General features: G+C 33.4%; 1 protein-coding gene across 1 annotated transcript in view; it reads right to left on the reverse strand.

The window, feature by feature from the left end:
- LOC115875772 (zinc finger protein 90 homolog) overlaps positions 1-24207 on the reverse strand; it is a 288452-nt gene that overhangs the window by 118273 nt on the left and 145972 nt on the right. Inside the window, exon 4 of the mRNA XM_030891277.1 lies at positions 25-154. Within this exon, the coding sequence (XP_030747137.1) occupies positions 25-154 (130 nt within the window). The remainder of the gene's footprint in view (positions 1-24; positions 155-24207) is intronic.

Below are 24207 nucleotides of genomic sequence, written 5' to 3' on the forward strand. Positions count from 1 at the left end.
TACACATAGTGAAAATACACTTACCAGGTAGTTTGGTGTGTACTTTTCCAGATGGAGCTGGATTTTTGAGCCGTTGTGGTGGATGCTTTGGAATGACCAGATGAGTTTTCACGCTCAAATCAACCGGTTCCATTTGGACTGGAGGACCTTCTGCCTATAACAAAATACGCATTAAACTAAAATAAAACTTACTGTTTATCTAATATATAAAATTTGCGGAATACAACAGGCCTCTCGATAGGACACATGGCTGTCAAGTGTTACCTGAACAAGCTCAACCTGTATCAAGGAAGTCTTTGCTTCAAACTCTGCGATAAAGATCCTGAAACAGCGGAGCACATAATATGTCATTGCGAGGCTCTGGATCGCAAGCGACACTTTTTATTTGGGAAAGCTAGGCTAGAACCGGAGGAACTATGCTCCCATCCTTTCAAGGACCTGCATAAGCTAGTGCAGGGCACATGGATAGGAGAATGGGTGCAGATATAGAAAGGGGACAAACACAATAGGCCTCACAGGTCGAAGTGTTTCCGGTAAAGGACGGCCCCTTGTTATGGGGAAAAATATATAAAATTCTCGTGTCACAGTTTTAGTTACTATATATAGATTTTGATGAAACTTTATATGTATATTCAGTAAGTCTGAGAATAGGTTGTTATCTATTTTTTATACCCCTATGCAGAGCTGCAAGCTCACAGAAAACCTAAATCTTTTTTGATTTAAATCATTTTAAATTTAAGCTGACTTAAGACTTAAAATTTAAGTCTTTTTTAAAACGACTTGTGATTTAAATCTTTATTCGGAAACAGAAAAATCTTTAAGTTTTTTAGAAAAGACTTCAGTCATTAAAAAGACGTAAGTATTTTTAAAAAAGGCTTAAGTCAAATTTCTATATATTTTTATGATACAAACCAAACAGCAGAATAAAAAAAATGTAATGGTAATAAGTACTAAAGTGGTTGTTATGGCGCAAACTTTCAATAGCAAAACAAACAAATAAATGACAGTTTTGAATTTCTCGTTCGCTTTTTCGAATTTATATAACATAGAAAGCTGTTTATATAAGATAACACAGAATGTTTTCGGAAAGTTCTGATAATGAAGACTACTTTAATATTGGTACTCCACCAGAACTTACAGAAGCCGCAAAAAGAGCAGAAGCCAGTTTACTTCCAGAGAAAAGTAGGGGGCGATATGAAATAGCATTGAAAGTATGCGAAAAATGGTGTGCCGAAAGAAATGCTAAGAATATTGATTCGGAGAGAGTCTTGATGGCATATTTTAGCGACATGGCAAGGCAGAAAAAGCCATCTACTCTTTGGGCTACGTACAACATGATACGGACAATGCTAGAATTAAGGGAAAAGACTGACATATCAAAATATCACAAACTCGTCGCTTTCTTAAAACGCCAGAAAGGTTTTAAGCCAAATAAGTCTAGCATTTTTACCAGGCAAAACTTGGAGGATTTTCTCACGAAAGTAACTCAAGAATTCCTTCCTATTAAAGTAAGGATTTTATTTTAAATGTTTTCTTTTTCTGTTTTTAAATATTACTTTTCATTGTTTTAGGTTGCGCTTATAGTAGGTGTGTCTGGGGCATGTCGAAGTGATGAGCTACTGAAGATGAGAACTACGAATATTGATATTTTAGAAAACAAAATTTGCCTAGAAATTCCCGATACAAAAACTTATAAGAGCAGATCATTTATGATAACTAACACAAGTTGGACAGAAATTTTGAAAGAATTTAAACAGTTACGAAAAGATATTGAAAGTGAGATATTTTTTGTTCAATATCGACTAGGAAAAGCTCGAAATTCAACCCTTTACATACAATTCTATATCTAAATTTTCGTACAAAATTGCTAACTTTTTGAAACTTCCCAATGCGAAAACCTACACAGGTCATGCTTTTAGACGAACAGCGGCTACGTTGCTGGTAAATAATTATTTTTTACAGCTGAAGCGTCTAGGGGATGGAAATTCAGTGTTGTGGCTGAGGGTTATGGGGATGCATCTGTAACCAACCAAACTAAAACCCCAAATATGATATCTTCAATGACATCGTTGCCATCGCCTTCCTGTAGCAATTCAAATTCTTTACCTTCTTTCGTTGATATTAGAAGACCTGACACAAGTCAGGAGTTAAGTTTTTGCAGCAGTGAAACCTCAATAAGTGAAACACATCATCAGGGCGGCAACTTAACAATATCGACTAACGCGTACAATAAGTCAATTTTGACCATTAATTTCAACAAATAAATGCAGTAATATCTTCAATTATTATTGTTAATCTTCTTATTTATTTTTGTTGATGTTAGATAAGTATTTAATAAAGATATTACAAGAATATTTTGCTTAATTAAATGAGGCGAGAAATAAGAAAAACCGAGTGAGGGAATCACCCATTTCCCTAGGGAAATGGATGAGGGAAATGGGTGAGGAAAATGGGTGAGGGGAATGGAAGAGGGAAGAAATGTAGATAATTTGACACTTTCAAATTTTTTAAAAGTCAGTAATGTCAGTAATATGTGGTTGTCAATAAAATTTTTTATATCATTTGTAGGTAACTTTCGCTTTGTCAGTAAAAAGTAGAAAGAGTCTACTACCTAGTAACAGATACAATTGTCACTGTCATGTATCTTTTCGTTTGTTAGACTACAGTGATAATTTCATTTTCAATTCTATTGCAATGTTTATTTTTAAATTCGGTGTTTAGAGACCAATAACCGTGTTAGCCAACAAATCATTTTGAACATGACACCATTCATTTGGCGTCATTTATTAAAAAAGCCTGCTAATTATCTCTTATAACAGGATAAACTTATCCATTATATCGTTAATATACACCTTCTAACGTTTAATAGACGAGATCTTGCTTTTAATTACAGCTTTAATGGTTTCGAGGATGAGGATACAGAAAGCGAGATGCAGTATAAAGTGGCTCAATCTTTTATATTTATCAGATGTTGTTAGTTTAATATTACATAAATATAATAAAAATACTAATTTTATAGATATATGATTTAGTATAATAGTTTTTTGATACACAACAACTATAGTTTCCCATCATTTCTATTAGAATATTTTTAGCGGTCGAAGAGTTTGCTTGATCATAAACCTTTTTGATCATATAGTTAAGTGGATTTCAAAAATAGTATCTACAGGGTGGGCCAATGCTAGAATAACGTTAATTATTTTATTTGATTTCAGAATTACGAAAAAAATTATATAGAACATTTTTCCGCAATGTTAAGGTACATTATTTAAAATAACTTTAGACTATACAATATCGACAAGAAGAAATAGGGATCAAGATCAGTCTTGGGTTCGTCTTGTGTGCTGTATAAGTTGTAGTGTGCATCTGGTTCAGAGGCTGAAAGGCCAGAGAAAAACTATGCCATTTGGTGTTTCTATGATATGGAGAGAACCTACTAATCATTTTAATGACTACTATTTCTGTCTAACAAATGTTAAAGGTTATTCAAAGAAACAGAAAGATAAAGTTGAGTATCCAAACTTGCCATTTGCAGGGCCTGTTCCTCATGTTATAGGTATATTACTAGGACTTCAAGATGGTTTTATGAAGTTATTTTTTGTATTTCTGGGATAGTCGGGCAACAAAGCAACTTTTCGTAAAAAAGAATGACCCCCCAAAACATCCTTTAACCAGGTACAAGTACGTAAACTATCTATACCACTTGTTGATCCAAAGCGTGCTACTTCAACCCCTCCATATTAAGTTGAAACTGATAAAAAAAATTGTAATGGCCATGGACATTGAAAGTGAAGGATTTAAACATCTGAAAACATTTTTTCTACAAATCAGTGATGCCAAGCTTATAAAGGGTATTTTTATTTGGCTTCAAATAAGAAAGCCCCTTAAAGAGCTTGCCTTTAAATAAAAACTCAGAGTTCAAAAAGAACTAAGAGCTTGACATTTTCTTGTAAATGTAGTTAAAGTGTTCTTAGGTAATAAAAAAGAAGAAAACTATGAATTACTCGTACAAGAAGTTTTAGATGCTAGCAGTCACTCGGATGTTGTATGTCCCTAAAATTCTTTTTCTTCACTCACTTTTGATTTTTTCCCGAAAATCTCGGTGAAGTCAGTGATGAACAAGGAGAGAGAGATTTCACACGATTATTTTCAAGATTCCAACATCCTTCATCGTCGGAATACAGTTATGATGGGCGACTACTGCTTCCGACGTCACATAAAAGAAAGAAATAACGCTTTTAAGCATGTTTCCGTATTTTATCGTTTAATATGTAGTTATATTGATGTAGTACACTTTCATTTTATACAATATAATGCATATAAAACTTATTATAAATTTTTTAATTTAATATAATAATGTAATATGATACTTTTTAAATAAAAATGTGAATTTGTCTTTTTATTGTTTATCTTCATCTAACAAAAAAACTGTACGTGTTCGCTTGTTATTTTTATTTTTAATAGTACAGAATCTGATATAATCAACTATTGTCATCAATGTTAGAAATGAAAAGTTTGAATTTGTCGACCTGTGTTATTTTTATTATCCATGTTTGAATATTCTTTCATATAGGTATAAACTGTTCTTATAATGTCCGTTTTAAGTCTCCAGGTTTCGCATGCATAGGTCATGACCGGTAGTACACATTGGTTGAATGTTTTCTTCTTTAGATAAAGTGGCATTATAGATTTGAATATGATTGAGTTTTTTCCGTAAGTGCTCCATCTTAACTCAATTCTTTTTATGATTTCTGGTAGTAGATATCCTGAGCCGTGTATTAGTTGACTCAAATATATATGTTCTTTTCATTAGAATGTCTTTGCTGTCTGCTAGTTCCTTGTACATTACTTTAGTTTTTGCTAAATTCATTTTGATACCTACTTTACTGCTGGCTGTATTTAGTTCGTTTATTTGTGCTTGTAGTTCTTCAGGACTATTTGCAATTAGGACTATGTCATGCGCGAATTTTAGATGGTTAAGATATTCTCCATCTATTTTTATTCCTTTGTTGGCCCAGTCCAGTTGACGGAAGATTTCTTCTTTGAGGCTTTGGAAAGATTGCGTCTATTGAAACAGCTTTGGGGATATTGCGTCTCCCTGTCGTACTTCTTTACCAGTTGGGAACTCTGGGGTTGTTTTAGTTGTTTTATATATCATTACTCCTACTTTGGCTTCTTTGTATATATTGGCGAGGGCGAGTCAATACCTTGTTTCGCTAGGGCTTCTATTATTGCCTTAGGATATATTGAGTGGAAAACCTTCTCAAAATATATAAAGGTTATGATTAGTGGAAGTTCGTATACTTTTGTTCGGCTTATAGTTTCTCTTAGTGTATGTCACTAGGATCAACTATGCTGAAGCCGCTTCTAAAGCCTGCTTGTTCTCGTGGTTGTGCAGCATCCAGCGCGTTTTGTATTATGTTGTAGTTTATTATTTTTCTGAATATCTTGTATATTATCAGTTCGTGAGAAATGTTTCAAAACACATTTTAATTTTGTATGAAAGTTATGATCTCTATTTATATTTATATTAGTACGAGAGGAGAACCAGCCAGAAAAATAAAAATAAACAATACTTGAATCAATCAAGTATTAGAATAGAATAACAATAAAGTTCTCAGTAAGCCTTGTAGATAGTTGTAGCGTTGTGGTAGCGTCTTCCTTTAACAGCAAGGTTTCGACAGAAAAAAAACTCGAACGCTTTGATGTAGATGTAAACATCGACTTTCTGTTAAAGGCTGAAAGGTTATTGTTACATTTTTTTCTTCGCTCCTTTTGTTGACTGTATATTGTTAACCAGTGACGGCTCGTGACTTATGTCCAAAGGGATTTGTGCAATTACCTCCTCATCTAATATGTTTGAAATTGGATTTAATTTTGATATTCTGTATTCTAAGTGGGAGGAATACCATGGTGTCTATACCGGTGCGTCTTAAAAATGGCTCACTCCTATAACTTTTTTATTTTTTCAGATAAAAACGACATTTTGTTTGTTAGTATATGACATATATTAGGATTGATTCACGTATTCAATTATTTTTGACCACTTCCTCTTTCACCGGAAATAACTACAACTTTTGATTTTTAAATAGCACCATCGGTATTTTTTACTTTATTCAATCGAAAATGACACTAACACTGAATAGAATGACATATCATATATCACCTTTTGACATTTTCTCATATTTGAAATTGTAACATGCGGTTCATAATGACAATTTGAGTCAAAATACCAAGTGTGTGGTACCAAATTATTCGTAAAAGAATGCTTTTTCCAAATATGCTAATGAGCCACCCTCGTTCCATTTGAAAAAAATTAGATATGATTAAAAATTTATAGGGGTGAGCCACTTTTGAGACGCAACCGGTATACGTTTGCTATTATTTATTTTCGTACGGCCAATACGGTCAGTGCAATAAAATGTATTGAATAAAGAAAGAAGAGCAAGTTAAGAAGAAATATCAGAAGAAATTTCATTTCCTTGTAAAAATCTAAGTTCGACATGCCTGAGATTGTGAATATAATTAGTTCATTTATTCTCATCTATTTTCTTTATTTTTCGTTTGAAAATCTTTCATATACAATAATACGTTCGTGTGGTTGTTATTCTGAAGTATACAGAAACGTATATTTTAACTTGACTACGCCTCATCATAGACCAGTCATTCCCATCATTTACTTTTTTCTAGGATGTTTATAAAATCATTAGGCAGCCAGTTACATCCGCTTGACTGTAACGCTTTACAATTATTGTTATTACTGTTCGACGTTAAAAACAAGTAGCTCTGTGTGCTTTTTTCATTCTAATCTCTTGTAATTTCTTTAATGGCTCGGAAGATTTATCTTATTTAGATTTTTACAAATTTTACGGCTCTAATGTGCGATCTATATTTGAAAGTCTAAAGGAAATGGGAGTGGTTTTTGTCTATTATGACGAGGAGAAAAATAAATTAGATATAATTATTTAGCTAATTATTGTTTATTAGTTGCAGTAATTGATTAAGGCATTATTTTTATTATATTTTTAGCCGACCATACCAACAGGTATGGTAGGCTATTAAGATCGGCAAAAAAAAGCTTTTTTAATTTCACTCAAACCAACAGGTATGCCCAAGAAGCATTTTTTGTTTTATAAGTGTGTTAGGAAACTTCCCAACACACCATATTATACAACCTAAACGCATCTAGAATGGTTGTCGTGAGTCATTGGTAACCATTATATAACACTTATATGCCCTAAACGGTCCAATTTATAACTGTTCCTATAGTAACCCTTAACACTCAAGGTGTGCAACCAAAGTCCTGAAAACTTTCTCAACACCTTTATATATCCTATCGAGTTACCGCTATAAAACTGAAAAAGGGTATATAATAGTTATATAGTGGTGTTGAGAAGGTTCCCAGAGACTACCTCCATAGAAATATCGCGCATGCGCGTTTTTTAAAAATATACTTGTTTCTTTCTGACTAACTACTTTAATATTCGCCTCTTTTTTAACATAAAAAGCAGATATGATCTTATTGTTCCAAGTTGTCCTACGCAGATAATCCAGACCAAAAACAAAAGAGACAAAATGACGCCATCCCTGTTATAGCCTACAAAAGCGTTTGCGTTATGCAAATGACTTTATAGAAATTACTGGCTTAATATCATCTATTGTGCCTATCCAGAGTACTAAATACATATGCGATATTAAATGTACTGTGTGAAAATCAATTTTACCTCCAAAAAACACATGCGCCCCCAAAAGCAGAATTATTTAATAGATTTTTTTTATAAACAAAAAAAAATAGGGTAAAATTTTTGTAATGAAAGTCAAATTTATTAGATAATATAAATAATAGAACATACGACTTTTTTAATACATAGAAATAACTGGCAACTGGCCAAAATATAGTTTTCAACGTTATCTTAGAAATACTTATTGTAGCCAAAAATGAAGACATCAATAATAATGGCGTCCATTATATTTAAAGTGCTATATATTACTTTAGGGTCTATAACATACTCATCAACCATTATATAAATTTGGTTACTTAAAGCCGGGTCCAGACTATGTAACAAAACATGTTAAACATCTAGTTATACAACAAATTTGTTGTACAACTTTGTTTTATAACTTGTTATAAAATAGCAGAGACATCCAGACTATGTAACAAAACAAAACTAAACAAAATGAGTGTACATTTTATTGCTCGAAGCAGTAGCAGCTGTAGTATTTAAAATGACCTCAAACGCATTTTTTTTCAACTTCACTGGCATTTGTTTTCAATTCTGCATCTAGTTCAGTCCATGCGTCGTGTTTTTTATTTCTGTTTTAAAATCCATGAAGGTAGGATCCCATAATACTCGATGCTCACGAAATAACTCAATTAAATGAGTGGTAAGTTCTTTCGACCATTACATTGCGTAAAAAATAACAAAAATCACTATGTGCAACGGAAGAGTTCTGGCAATACTAAACACCTATTAATTCAAACGCCCGCCGCTCGTCCTGCAGTAAATGTTTAATAACACAAGTCTGGACAAGTCGCGGTGTGTTATAGAACAAAGTTTTATAACTTTCTTTGATCTTTACCGACACCTAATGGATAACATAATTTTTGCTATATAACAAGAAAACTGTTGTATAACATTGTGTTTTATAACTTTTTTACTTGAATTTCTCTAACAAGTTATAAAACTTTGTTATTTAACATGTTTTGTTACATAGTCTGGACCCGGCTTAAGGTTGCGTAAATGAGTTTGGGTTATTTAAAACACCAATTTTAGTGTTTTATACAACTAAAGGTGATAAAAATCACCATTAAAAATGCCGGGGTGTTTATGGCTACTTTTAGTCACCCAGAAAACCTTTATGTAACCCGTGGTGTCGACTGTAGCGACTCCCTGTGAACGAAGTTAGACATTACAGCAATTTGACAGAAAATGTACAGAAAACAAAACATAACCTCATAAAATTGAAATAATACTATTTTGGTTCAATTTGATCTATATTTAAAGTGGTAGGAGTTTGCAAAAGAGTTCTAGGATCCCTTGGTACTTTGGTAGAACAGTTATGAATGAATTGACTATAGAAAAAAGCTCTTTAAGTGCAGAATGTGTAATGTTAAAGCGCAAAGCTCATTCTCTTATGTTAGAGAATGCCTTAACCAGGCATCTTCCTGTTCCTGATCGTTTTGGCAACTTTCTATTGGAAATATCTCAGGTTGATCCTGATCTCTGCTTGTGGATGGTAAATTTGCATGTTGGCTTTCAATATTGGTAGATGTAGTTTGAATGAGGTTTGGATTATTGCTAATTGTTTTTAAATTCTGAAGAACCTTTCTTTTGAACGTAGATGTATTTTTGTGTTTTGTCCAGTTTATTTTTTTATTATTCATTATAATACCGAATTGCTTGCTTGCTAATATATTATTTGTTTTGATTATATTAAAAATTTGAGGTTATGTCATTAGGTTGGATATTCGGTAACTACAGGTTATATAAAGCATGCAAACATTTGAAAAATTAGAGTAGCTAGCGAAACACGGTTTTCAATTTAAGATTAGGAATAATATTTGCAACAAAATTTGTAATAACATCAAAATCAGTCAAAGTCGCAGTTTTTGAGATAAAAAAAATATGAAATATTGTTTAAAAATTATAACTCAGAAACAAAACAGCTAGAAAAACGCGGTTTTCCCTTTTATGTACGGAAATATATTTTAAACGTTCAAAAAAAAGGCAAAAAAGGCAAAAAAATATTAAAAAAAAATCCGTGTGGAGAACTCCAAACTCCCATCGGACGCGACCCCAGGTGGCGGATAGGGGTAATAACCGCGGACCAAAGTTGGAAGAATTCCTTTACTTGGAAACTAAAAGAACTGCCTACCAACTTTTTATTAACATATTTTAGTATGGGCGGCTATACGTGCCTCCCGTCGCCAATTTTTTTTTAATATAGGTATTTTATGAGCATGCTCAGAGTCGGACTGGCCATATAGTCAGGGTGGCCATTGCTAGCCGGGCCCCAGCCTTTGCGGGCCCCCTGTCTTAGGACCTACATAAAATAGTTCATTATTTAATCTTAAATACACGGAAAAAATAAATTATAATAAACCCCACGATTGTAGCAAAATATGCTGCGTTTTACGTCTAAAATGGTACTAGGCATTACGTTGTAACTTTTATTTCTATCACAAGATCTCCAAAATAGTTAAATATGCTTGATTTTATACGAAAATAGCGAGGTGGTAATTCTCACAATTTGTGCCAGAGAATATTCAGATTGTAATCGTTGAAATTTAAATAAAAATCATTACAAATTGTAGTATCTACTACTAACTATATTTTTTTGACAGCATTTACTAGGCAATATTGCAAACTGAGTTAGGGAAGAATATTAACTTAGCTAATACAACAATTGTGTGTCTTCTTTACGGTGAACTTGTAGAGGGTAAGAGGAAACCGGGTGGACAACTCAAAAGATACAAGGATGTTTTCCATGAAAACTTAAAGGGGATAAGTATGCAGCATCAGTGGGAGGAAGCAGCGCACAATAGAACACAGTGGAGGAGAATTATAAACTCAGTTAACAACAACAACCAAAAAGTAAAGAGACAACAAAGTGATGAGATTTTTGAATGCCCGGAGTGCGGAAGAGAGATAACATCACAGATCGGGCTTTTCAGTTACAGAAAAGCTCATGAAAGAAAACGCCTTGCGTAACCATCTTCTGATGCGTGTCAAATACTCGTCAGCGAGTAATGGCAGTAAATAAGTAAGTGTGTCATATTACGTTTACAAAAATATAAGTACAGTCTTGGAGTTTTTTTTCTTTTTATGTGTTTTTTCAGTGTAGGAATGAAACAGAAGAAAAGTGACGGTAATATTCTGAAGTTATCAATATTCTGAAGTTATCACCAAAACTTATTTTTGGATTAACAATATTTATATACATTTCAAACACTCACAAACCAATATAGGAAAAAATTCTCACTATTCCACCAGCGCCCTTCCGGCCCAGTCCAACTCTGGGCATGCTATTCTACAATACTATTATTATCAATAAATAACGGTTTTTTTATTTGCTTTCTCATTACCTTCTAATGAGAAATCAAACGATCAAGCTACAAATCGAGCAAACACTCTACTACTACGAGTAGTACTACTGGATCAGAATTGTTCTGCTTTCCCTGGAAACCAACTTAAAGCGCAACTCAAGAACCTGCAAGACTCCATCCGTAACCTGGAAGGGGAATTCTCCAACGATCTAAGATCCTCGACGAAATTTCTAAGAACTTACGACCGAGAAAAATCAAAGATTTTCCTTGATTTAAGTATTGATGAATAAGTGACTCAGTAGATTGAAGCTAAGAAACGACAGAGAATGCACATTCTGTGGGGAAAATGGGGAAACATCAGAACATCTCATCACTGAGTGCGTTGAGATGACAACCATTCGTGCCAAAAAATTTGGTGCGACTGATTACTGGCTTTTGTCAGAGCCCTGGGGCGGTCTGATGAGTTATAACTCAATCTAAGCGTCAACGAATATTGAGTTCGAAAATCGAGTTTGAAAAATTTGGAATCTAAAACCTGATAATTGTATAAATCAGGAAACAAAGACAATGAAAGTTCGACAGTATATTTAATGTCTTCGTCTCCTTATATACCATATTTTGTCATGTTACATAAAGGTAGGGAACCTCTCGCATACCTGTGATGTATCATACGTTTTTCACACAAGTACACAGGCCAGGTTTACTTAAAGCTTAAAGTTATGTTATTAACACTCTTGTGTTTAAAACAAAGAGATATTTTTAACTGTTTCAATTTTTTATGGATGTGGTCCATATAATTATACAAAGCGTCAACGAATATTGAGTTCGAAAATCGAGTTTGAAAAATTTGGAATCTAAAACCTGATAATTGTATAAATCAGGAAACAAAGACAATGAAAGTTCGACAGTATATATAATGTCTTCGTCTCCTTATATACCATATTTTGTCATGTTACATAGCGTAGGGAACCTCTCGCATGTATCTGTGATGTGTATCATAAGTTTTTCACAAGTACACAGGCCAGGTTTACTTAAAGCTTAAAGTTATAAGTTATTAACACGGTATTAAAACAGTTAGATATATTTTTTAACTGTTTCATTTTTTTATATTTTGCGGATGTGGTCCATATAATTATACAAAGGAAATGGAAATTGCCTGTATAACACTTTGAACATTCATAAAAATGGGATATAATTATCTATCTATAATGTTGATAAATTATAACAACGCCCATCTAGCAAAGGAAGTAAGAATACTATTCGGTTTTTAATTTAATTTTTACGAAAAAAAAAACCTAGGAAACGGCACTTTATTAGCAACACTTTCTAAAAATATCGAATATAATTTAATTTCATATAAGCTATTTTTGAATCTATAATAGGTCATTAATGCTAATCTATAAGAATATTGTATTAATCTGTACCTTTCCGTATAAATCTAAATAACATTAATATTTTCGAAATATACAATAGAAAAGTTTAAAACATTTTTCAAGAATTTTTATTATTTTAATTGATTCCGTATCTCAAAAGGAATTAGGATCACTCATTTTATAGGATCACTATGTTGTATGTTAGACCGAAATTTAGTAAATTTTTTAGTATTTGGACCGAAAAATAAATACTCCGAACCTATAGGCACCTACCCCAGTATCCTTCAGGCAGAAATTTACGCTATCGAAAGATGCGTACAATTTATCTTAGATAGGAACTATCGAAAACAGGAAATTGCCATCCTATCCGATAGTCAAGCAGCACTTAACGCGATCAACTTAGTAACCATCAATTCGAAGTTGGTCAAAGAATGCCTAGAGAAGCTCAACAAATTAGGCAAAGAAAATAAAGTCCTCCTACTCTGGGTGCCTGCTCACCAAGGGATAGAAGGCAATGAAAAAGCAAATGATCTAGCTAATAAAAGGAGCGAACACTCCACTAACTGGACTAGAACCGTTCTGTTTTCCAAACGGGAACCAACTGAAAGCGGAACTGAAGAATCTGGAAGACTCCATCCGTAACTTGGTATGGGTGTTCTCCAACGGTCTAAGACACTCGAAAAGTTCGTCAGAACTTACGACCGAGAAAAATCAAAGGTTTTCCTTGATTTAAGTAAAAACAATCTTCGGATTGTCACGGGGTTTCTAACAGGACACTGTCTCCTCAAGAGCACCTCAGTAGGCTGAAGCTGAGAAACAACGGCGAATGCAGATTCTGTGGGGAAAATGGGGAAACACCAGAACACCTTTTCATTGAGTGCGCCGAGACGACGACCATTCGTGCCATGACCTTTGGTACGGCTGATGTTGAGGATGAAGCTGGCCTCTGTGAAGCCGTCTCAGATAGTGGCTTTTGTTAAAGCCCTGAGGCTGTATGATGAGTTATAACTTATTATAACTCAAGAAAGGGGAACACACAATAGATCTATAAGGTTGCGGTGATTAACTCCCCTCCTAAACATTCTACATTCTAAATTCTGTCTGTCAAGACTCTTTATTTCGAGAAAGCATGGAGTTATCGAGTACAACCATATAGCAAAATAAAACACTAATTCACAACAATACACCAAAACTTTTTTCTTTACTCTTTATTTTTGCACTGGACGCGCATTTGGCTAGAAAGCATAGAAAGTTGATAATATTATAAATAACAAACAAATTTACGCAGCAATGCCATGATAAATTTAAAAACTCGGTACTGCTTACCCATGAGGTGGGAAGGTAAATTCAACTGATTTCTCAGCTGATTCGCTTTGATGAATTAACTTTGGCACCGGCCTGAGCAGCCACGGTTTATTTGTCGGACGAGCCGTTCGGCGAGAAGTATACGACAACTGGATAAGAAACATTTGCATTTGAATATGCAGGAAATTGCAGAACTGTCGCTCTTAATCTTATTGACGAACAGATCTAGAAATTATTGGTACTGATATATAAGAAGAGATGTAGTATGTTTATTACATTTTATTTGGTTTATTAATAATTATATGTAACATGTAAAATGTTTACATGACAGAACTAACGGCTCAACTTTCGTTTAGCTGAAATCTGTTATATAAAAAATTACTTTATATATGCGTTCTAGAAGGCGTTAGGAGTACAAATAGACAAAAAATTTTCCTGCGGAAATACGTCATTTTCATTTTTCGGACTTTAGTATAGTCGAAATCTATTACATCAAAACTAGTCTGCGGGGTGTGTTTTAGACATTTTTCTAAACATAAAAACACAAAAAAGTGTCTGCGGAAATTTTTTTATTTTTATTTTACATAAAAAAATGCTTTGAATTTAGAATAGCCGAAATCACTTACATGAAAAATGAACTTATATTTGTTTTATACGAGCAAAGAAATACAAAAAAATTCCTGCGGAAATGTGTCAATGTCATTTTGTGCACTTTGTCTTTCATACATTTTTCAGTTTAGAAGCTTACGGGACACGAAAGCGAATAAGGGTGCTTGGTGGGCTAAAACATCTTTTGAGGAATAACAATTCTTGTAGAATAGATAATATAGGTTCTTGTAAACTATAAGTACCTCGGAATGTTGCACTTATTCTTGTTTTTTATTAAAGCTTTACGTAAATAGGGCTGATTGAAAACAAAAATCATTGGATCATGCAGTTTTCTTTTTATATTTTAATAATTAACTGTGATTTTGCAAAAATATTAGATTGGTTAGCATTTGGGTTGCTTTTGGTTAGATTTTCTTTGTAGAGGGTGTTAAGCTGTGGTTTTTATATTTTAATAATTAACTGTGATTTTGCAAAAATATTATTAGATTGGTTAGGATTTGGGTTGCTTTGGTTAGTTTTTCTTTGTAGAGGGTGTTAAGCTATGGTTTATATATGGTTTATATATTTTTAATTAACTTAATATAATAAGGAACAAATGGAAAATGAAAATCAGGCATTTTCGCAGGAAATTTTTTATTTTCCTGAGTTTGTAAACGCTTCTAAAAGGCAAAAATATATCTATTTTTTATATAACCGATTTCAGCTATTCTAAAGTCTAATAAATTTTTTTAGAAAATGAAAACAGCTTATTTCCGCAGGAAAATTTTTGTGTTTATATATTCAGGAAAATATTAAAAATAAAACGCAAAATGTATTTTTTTATAGCAGATTTCAGTTATTCAAGTATAGTATAAGTGCGAAATTTGGAAATTACGCAAATTTGTGTTTTTCGTGGTTCACAGTTCACAGTAGCTTTTTAAAGACAAAAATTATTATTTTTTTCTAATAACTGATTTCAGCTAAACGAAAGTTGACCCAAACTAACCGTTAGGTAATAAAACCAACATGGAAATCTGAAATATTTAAGACAAAAGCAGGAATACGCCGCGCCAGGGAGGAAGCCTCAGTCTACTGTTATTTATAATTTATATGGACGAAATTATTCGTGAAACCAGCAAGAAAATGTATGATACGTATCAATGTACAGGGTGTCCCATTTTCGTTGAAATCATACAATATCTCCGTTATTCGTGAAGATAGAAGGGTGCATAATGTATACTATGCAATGAATAAGGGATTTATAAAAAAGGACATATCGAGTAAAACCAAGATGACAGTAATTAAAATAATATATAGACCAATACTGACTTATGGATGCGAATCTTGGGTACTAAATCAGCGTCAAAGAAGCAAAATAGAAGCAATTGAATTGAAATACCTTAGAAGGGTCAGAGGTGTGGCACGAAAAGACAGAATAAGGAACGAGATAATAAGAGAAAATTTACAAATCGAATCAATGCAAGAATTTATAGAAGGCGGTATCTACACAGTTGTGGAAGTAGATACGGCATTTATTACTGGTAGCAAGCATATACCGCGTTATTTCTTAAAACAGAATAATAATTTGGTAGATACGGCCATTTATTACGTGCGATTTCAAATATTTCGAAGGCATATACGGCATATAGGCTTGGTAAAAAGTTAATTTAGCTTGTTAGTGATCCATTGATGTAAAAATCTCAAAATCCGTTTTTTTGTAGATACGGCATGTGTTTTTAGGACGGCAGATTTGTCTATGACAAGAAACCATGAATATGAATATGCAACTCAGACACCCTCATGGGTAAAATGGTTTTTTTCGATTATATATATTATTAGTAATTCAACAGGATGTCCCCATATTCCGTGTTCCAATAATTATTACAAAAAATCTTATTGTAATAATTACTATGTAGTATGTATGTAATAAAATATATGATACATCATATGATATCCGTTAGGTCCTATTATAGTAGATACTTGTTTATATTTTATTATAATACTGGTACTGTGTAATAAGGCACCTACAGGAAAATATTATTGAAATGCAGTAGTTTTTTTTAAATCTATGATTATCAGATACAAGTACGTATCTGCTCACACTCTGTATTAATCACTTTCAACCAGATAGTTAATGTAGCGCAGCGGGATATTCTCAAAAGATCCTTGTAGATATACGCATTAAATATGTTACAAAAGTGTAGAGAAATCAATATAGAAGGAAATATGATACGGCTTGATCTTATCGAAAGGTAAATAATTACTAGGAAGTAATAAAATCAGATCATACAGAGCATGAACATCTCTAATATATATAGAAGTAAGAGCCAATAATAGATATTATTTTACTCGAGGTAAAAATAAATAACAGCCTGAAGATCCTGAAGTTCATTATTCAGTTTCATAGAAAAATTTTAGTTGTATTTATTATTTATTAAGTGATATTAGGAGATGTGCTGTAAAACTCGGATTTTAGTAAAATTATTTCGTCAGGGTTAGATTACAAGTAAAAGTTTAAGAAACTTTGGTTTAAGTGATATTAGTAATTGTTAGAATAATACAGAAAGTTGATATTAAATATCCTCACATTGCTTGTGATGAGAATATTTCTATATCAAATAACTAATCCATTTACCGAAAACTTTGTATAGTGTAACGATTATAGAAGATGAAAGCTTCTATCAACAATATGCTAGTAAATAAACTGAACATGAAAAGTTACTATACGATCTTATCTAAATTGAAAGTATACATCAGTTCCTTACGTTTTTTGATCTGACGGGTATTAAATCAAGCTCAATCAGTGGAAACGACCAGATACACATCATCGAGTGACATCCCGTTATTGATATCGAGCAAAACACTTCATATAATAAAATATGTCTCGCGGAGCAGCAGCAGCGATTCTCGGCCACTGATCTACCTGCTGCAAGAAAATTCTAACGCGATGTGATCATATTTTAAATCTAAACACGTTCGTATCATTAACCAAGAAGCATTTCAGAACCGGTAATTTGGACAATCGTGAAGAATAAATAAATCAGAGTTTACGTATGAAATGACAGTATGTTTTTGTAGTAACACCTAAAAAATGAATTGAGTGCTGTAAAACTCCGATTTTAGTAAACTTATTTTGTCGGGGTCAGATTACAAATAAAAGTTTAAGTGATATTAGTAACTGTAAGAATAAGACACAAAGTTGATATTAAATATTCTCACAATACTTGTGAAGAGATAATATTTCTATATCAAATAGCTAATCCAGTTACCGAAAACTTTATATAGTGTAATGATTATAGAAGATGAACGATTCTATAAACAATATGCTAGTAAATAAACTGAACATGAAAAGTTACTATACGATCTTATCTAAATTGAAAGTATACATCAGTTCCTTACGTTTTTTGATCTGACGGGTATTAAATCAAGCTCAATCAGTGAAAACGACCAGATACATATCTTCGAATGACATCTCGTTATTGATATCGAGCAAAACACTTCATATAATAAAATATGTCTCGCGGAGCAGCAGCAGCAGCGATACTCGGCCACTGATCTACCTGCTGCAAGAAATTTCTAACGCGATATGACATATCTTCAATCTAAACACGTTCGGATCATTAACGTACATGAACTTCAGAACCAGTAATTTGGACGATAGTAAAGAATAAATACCCGAGTTTACGTACGAAATGACTGTATGTGTTTTTGTAGCAACACCTGAAAAAATTATTAAGTACCCTAAAACACCGATTTTAGTAAAATTATTTTGTCGGGGTTAGATTACAAATAAAAGTTTAAGTGATATTAGTAACTGTTAGAATAAAACAGTAAGTTGATATTAAATATCTTCACATTAATTGTGATGAGAATATTTCTATATCAAATAGTTAATCCATTTACCGAAAACTTTGTTAGTGTAACGATTATAGAAGATAATCGATTCTATCAACAATACGCTAGTTAATAAACTGAACATGAAAAGTTACTACACGATTTTATCTAAATTGAAACTATACATCAGTTTCTTACGTTTTTAGATCTGACGGGTATTAAATGAAGCTCAATCAGTGAAAACGACCAGATACACATCTTCGAATGACATCCCGTTATTGATATCGAGCAAAACACTTCATATAATTAAATATGTCTCGCGGAGCAGCAGCAGCGATTCTCGGCCACTGATCTACCTGCTGCAAGAAAATTCTAACGCGATATGACATATCTTAAATCTAAACACGTTCGGATCATTAACGAACATGCACTTTAGAACCCGTAACCGGGCCGTTCGTGAAGAATTATGATCGGAGTTTCGTTTGATATTACGATACGCAAACATCCCGCAGAGACGTAATAAATATCGCTTTATTTTTAGAGCGTTGGTCGGGCCGTATCGTCTTAATGTTAACGCGCGCCAGTTTGCTTTTTCTAACGGCCGTCGATATTCGAATCACTTCTAGGTGTGGGTTAATCGCATTTAGATATCAAACTTGCGGTTTTAATGGGCTTTACGTACATCGCAGAGTTACTGACGGAGAATCTTAGAAATTTTAATATAGCGCTAAAACGTTAATTCGTTTCTATAATTATTGTATTAAGCGGGCCTCACACGATCAGTACTATATAATATTTCAAAAATCAATAAAACTGCCCGTGGGAGGTGGGGGAGGAGTTTTTAGAAATACTGTCAATAATAGTGTTGAGAGTGTGTGAATATGTGTCAGGTTACTGATATACTTTGAAATTCCTAAGTATTTTAGGCAGAGCCAAAATATTGTTGAAGATATTGATGGCCTTGAGGACTGACTGAGGAATATCAAAAATATCAGTATTTCAAATTCATAGTAAGAATGCCGAATGAGTGGGGAGGGGGTTAAATCATCGGGATCTTACAGAGTTATTGTATCCCCCTTTCTTGAGTTATAAACTCATCATACAGTCCCAGAGCTGTGACAAAAATGAGAGGGTTTTACAGAGGTATCAATCAATCAATCATTGCTTTATTGCTATAAGATTTCTCTTGTTTACAAAGCTGTGGCAAATAATAAATAAACATAAAACAAATACAAAATATACAAAAATCTTACAAATACGTTAATTACAAATACATTAGTGGGCAACGGCCCAGCTACGTCGAAACACCGGTTCCCATTAGAACACCGAAGTTAAGCGACGTAAGGCGATACAAGTGGATGGACGGGTGACCGGTTCGAAACTCTGTATCGTGCTGTTGTCCAATAAAGGCAAAAGTGTAAAATCTATTGACACACACTGTTCATTCGAGGCCGGATGAGATCGGATATCTTGTGAGTAAGAGTTTATTTCGACACTTGCCAAGTCGGTCGGCCATTAACCATGATATGGCCGAGGACCGCGGTTCGGGTTCCGCTTAAACAAAGTAGGCCCCGTCCAGATTAGCCCTGGCAGCAAAAAGGAGATGTTAATTGAAATATTTACTTTTACACATACATTAGTTCAAGAGACTTAAATTTAATGGGGATAAGAATGGGGATAGGGTCCTGTTAAAAACACCGTGATGATCCGAAGATTGATCTGACGGTCACCGTGACGATCCGAAGATTGTTCTGACGTAGATCTAGGAAAATCTTTGATTTTCCTCGTAAGCCTGAGTCCTCTTCGAGTGTTTTAGACTGTTGCAGGATTCTCATTCCAGCTGACGGATGGAATCTTCCAAGTTCTTGAGTTCCGCTTTTAGTTGGTTTTCAGTTGATATTCATAGTAAGAATTTGACCGTAAATATCACTGTTCATTCGGAAATAGTTTCGATAACTTTTCGGATAAATTTTATCAATAACATTTAAGAAATTGTGGTATATGGTGTATTTTCACGCCAGTTATCCATTCATTGAGCCAATTTTTCTTTTGTTTCTTGCGTTTCAGGTTGTAGGTGCAGTACAGGTACAGGATTATCAGGATAAGCTACTACTAATGTTACTACTAATAAGCTACTACTACGCTACAGCTCGAAGACTATGACCAGTGGTAGATAGCAAAAAGACAAAACAACTACTACAGCACAAAAAGGACCTAGGACGCATAATTGTAGGTGTCGTCACTGGAAACTGCCCCACGGGGGTAAACCTCGGGAAATGGAAAATTTCCAACGACTACTACTGCAGAGAATGCGGAGAGAAAGAAGAAACCATAGAGCACCTGCTGTGCCACTGTCCGGCACTGGAATACCGACGCTTTAAAACTTTAGGGCAAGTTTTTTTGGAGGGACTAGAGGAAGCAGCAGAAGCCAACATCAGCGACATCGGAAACTTTGCAAAGAGCTGGAAGTGCTTGAACGCAAAGAAAGAATGAGAGGGAGGTTTGGTACAATAATAACATGGGTATCGCAATGGGCCCAAGGTCTCCGAGTGAGGGATCATGATCTCAAACCCCACCTAACCTAACCTACTATTAATGTTTACGTTTGACAAAAGTACTTTTTATCTAAAAATAGCCTAGAAAAAGACGAGAATATAGATACGTCGAAACGTCGGTAATTTTTTAAATAAAAGTTTTTTTTTTATTTTCTGATCCTAAACCTGCTAATGTCATTTCAAATTTAATTTTAGATCAGAGAAAACGTTAATACAATGTAAAGAAACATGCATGCTTTTAAAAACAAATTGGTATAATAAAACCGTTCACAATACTAATATATTTTACAAGCCATTCATGCTGTTAGTGGGCGATAACAGAAGTGCAAGGCATTTATGTTTATGCTGACAAAGTTACAGTGTTAGCGAAACATGTCATAAGTTAATTAAAAATATAATCAAACTATAGTACGGTTCTCGTTCAATCATTAAAGTTAAGCGATATTAAGCGAAGTACGTATTTAGATTGGTGACCGTCTAAAAACTTAAATTAATGTAAAATATGTACCATTATACAAAAATTCTAATTCGGGTAATTCAAATTCGAACCGCCATCGCCATTGGGGTTCGAAAACTATAGAAGATACGAGGATGGTTAAATTAGGGCAAATTTGTGGGCCCAATAACATTCCGTTTAAAAACATTTAAAATTTCGAGTAGTTCCGGATATATTCGAGAAAACCTGAAAATTGAAGATTTTTATTGTATTTTTTTCCGATCTTATTTGACAATGTATAACAAATTTAAAAGCACATTTTTATTGCCACTTCTTTCCAGCTACACAACAGTGTTTTCAGATTCGTCATCCGACATTTCGTCTTTTGACCACCATCATCAACTTTATGTTTTCTTATATAGGCGTTCCCATATTAGACATATCTAAACTTTATTACAAATTTTATTATTTACAGAAATAACGAATCTATATTTTGTACAGATTTATTTGTAGTACAATACCTATACAGGGTCCGGCAATAGTGCGTCGGGCATCTGTAACTCCTAGAATAAAAAAACTTTCAGCTTAGTAGACCCACTACAGCTTTGACTATCTCTCTGTCTTTGCTTATCAAGTCTGCCATAAATTTGGGCCAATGTTCTACTATACAGGGTCCGGCAATAGTGCGTCGGGCATCTGTAGCTCCTAGAATAAAAAAAACTTTCAACTTTGCTTTCAGCTTAGTAGACCCACTACAGCTTTGACTATCTCTCTGTCTTTGCTTATCAAGTCTGCCATAAATTTGGAAAAATGTTCTACTATACAGGGTCCGGCAATAGTGCGTCGGGCATCTGTAGCTCCTAGAATAAAAAAAAAACTTTCAGCTTAGTAGACCCACTACAGCTTTGACTATCTCTCTGTCTTTGCTTATCAAGTCTGCCATAAATTTGGACCAATGTTCTACTATACAGGGTCCGGCAATAGTGCGTCGGGCATCTGTAGCTCCTAGAATAAAAAAACTTTCAGCTTAGTAGACCCACTATAGCTTTGACTATCTCTCTGTCTTGGCTTATCAAGTCTGCCATAAATTTGGACCAATGTTCTACTATACAGAGTCCGGCAATAGTGCGTCGGGCATCTGTAGCTCCTAGAATAAAAAAACTTTCAGCTTTGCTTTCAGCTTAGTAGACTCACTACAGCTTTGACTATCTCTCTGTCTTTGCTTATTAAGTCTGCCATAAATTTGGACCAATGTTCTACTTTACAGGGTCCGGCAATAGTGCGTCGGGCATCTGTAGCTCCTATATAATAAAAAAGTTAGAATTTTGATTAAGTGCAAACCTAAAGCATGTATTAGAATGTATTTCCGGAAAATATTTTAACTTCTATAGGGTGGCTCAAAAAAGTGTGAGTGGATATATACATTTTTGGCTTCCTTTCAGATGACTTCACATAATCCTAAGATATTTCAATAATTTCAGAGATATTAATAAATAAATAAAAAATATATTTTTTTCAACCTTCTTTAAAAAAATTGTTACAAATACAAGAACGGTCCCGAAATCAAAACTATATTAGGTATTTACTTTAGATAGTATACACTTACTATAAATATCGTAATCTTAAATCATACAGGGTGTTAAAAATTCTATGCCAAACTTTCTAAAACATAAAATTATTTTTCTTTGTTTTTTCTCAAACGAACACCCTGTATATTATTTTTTTATTAGATGGAGAGTAAAGAAATGAACATTTTTTGTATTTAAAGTATTTCAAAAATTTTAATGGTTTCGCAGATCCACGCAGTATTATTTCATATGGCTCTTTCAACGGTAAAATACGGGACAAAAATCATTGGGTGGCTTTAATAAAAATTTACTGTAGAAAATGCCATATGAAATGAAAAAACACGAATATCTGTAAAACCGTTAAAAATTTTGAAATGCTCTAAATACAAAAAAATATTCATTTTTTAATTCTTCATCTATTGAAAAAATAATATACAGGATGTTCCATTTAAACAAACCAATTTATGGAAAATTATTTTATAGTAGTATGGAAAATTATTTTATATAGTTTAGCGTACGATTTTGAACATCCTGTATGATTATGATTTACGATTACCGTATTTATAGCAAAGTAAGTACAGACCATCTAAAGTAAATACCTAATATAGTTTTGATTTCAGGAGAGTTTTGAATTTTTAATAATTTTTTAAAGAAAGGCTGAAAAATATATATTTTTTATTTATTTATTAATATCTCTAAAACTATTGAAATATATTTACTCATATCTCAGGATTATATAAAGTGATCTGAAAGGAAGCCAAACATGCAATAATATACAGGGTGTTATATTAAAAAAAAATCCCGATCCACTCACACTTTTTTTGAGCCACCCTATAGAAGTTAAAATATTTTCCTGAAATACATCCTAGTAGGTTTGCACTTAAACAAAATTACCAAGTTTTTTATTCTACGGGCTACAAATGCCCGATGCACTGTTGCCGGACCCCCCTATGTAAATCTAAATATATATATTTTTTCTAATAACAGGTAACTTAAACTTTACAAATTAATATAAATTAACATGAAAAGTATTCGTATACATTATTCGTCTAAGATTGACATCTAAATTGAACTTCGTAATGAATTAGATGCACGCCTCTGAATAACATAAATAAATAAGATGGGTGGATCATAGCTGATTTGGTATTTAAATTAGGCCAAATTAGGTAACAGTGTGTCTCGGTTTGGTCCGTTAAAGATGATCAGTGGCATTTGATTTTCGAAGATCGTGACTGATATACCTATATATCTCTTTATATGTCTCTGTCTGATATGGTTTGATTAGTACGTACCATTCTTCATTGGATCTTGAACGAAATTTGGAACAGGGCGTCAGTCTATGAGCGGTATTGTACGGTTTGCGGTCCGTATCTTTCACTTGTCAAAGAAGGTGGTCTTACACATTTGATTATTCCGTCAAGGTAATGACGGGGTTATGAACACATTTCTTTGTTATGAATTCAGTATTTGCAATTGAATGGGTGGTAATTGCTTTGAAGTT

The sequence above is a fragment of the Sitophilus oryzae genome, unplaced genomic scaffold (assembly GCF_002938485.1).
Source record: "Sitophilus oryzae breed Bouriz unplaced genomic scaffold, Soryzae_2.0 scaffold_1396_pilon_pilon, whole genome shotgun sequence".
In the NCBI taxonomy this organism is placed as follows: Eukaryota; Metazoa; Arthropoda; class Insecta; order Coleoptera; family Curculionidae; genus Sitophilus; species Sitophilus oryzae.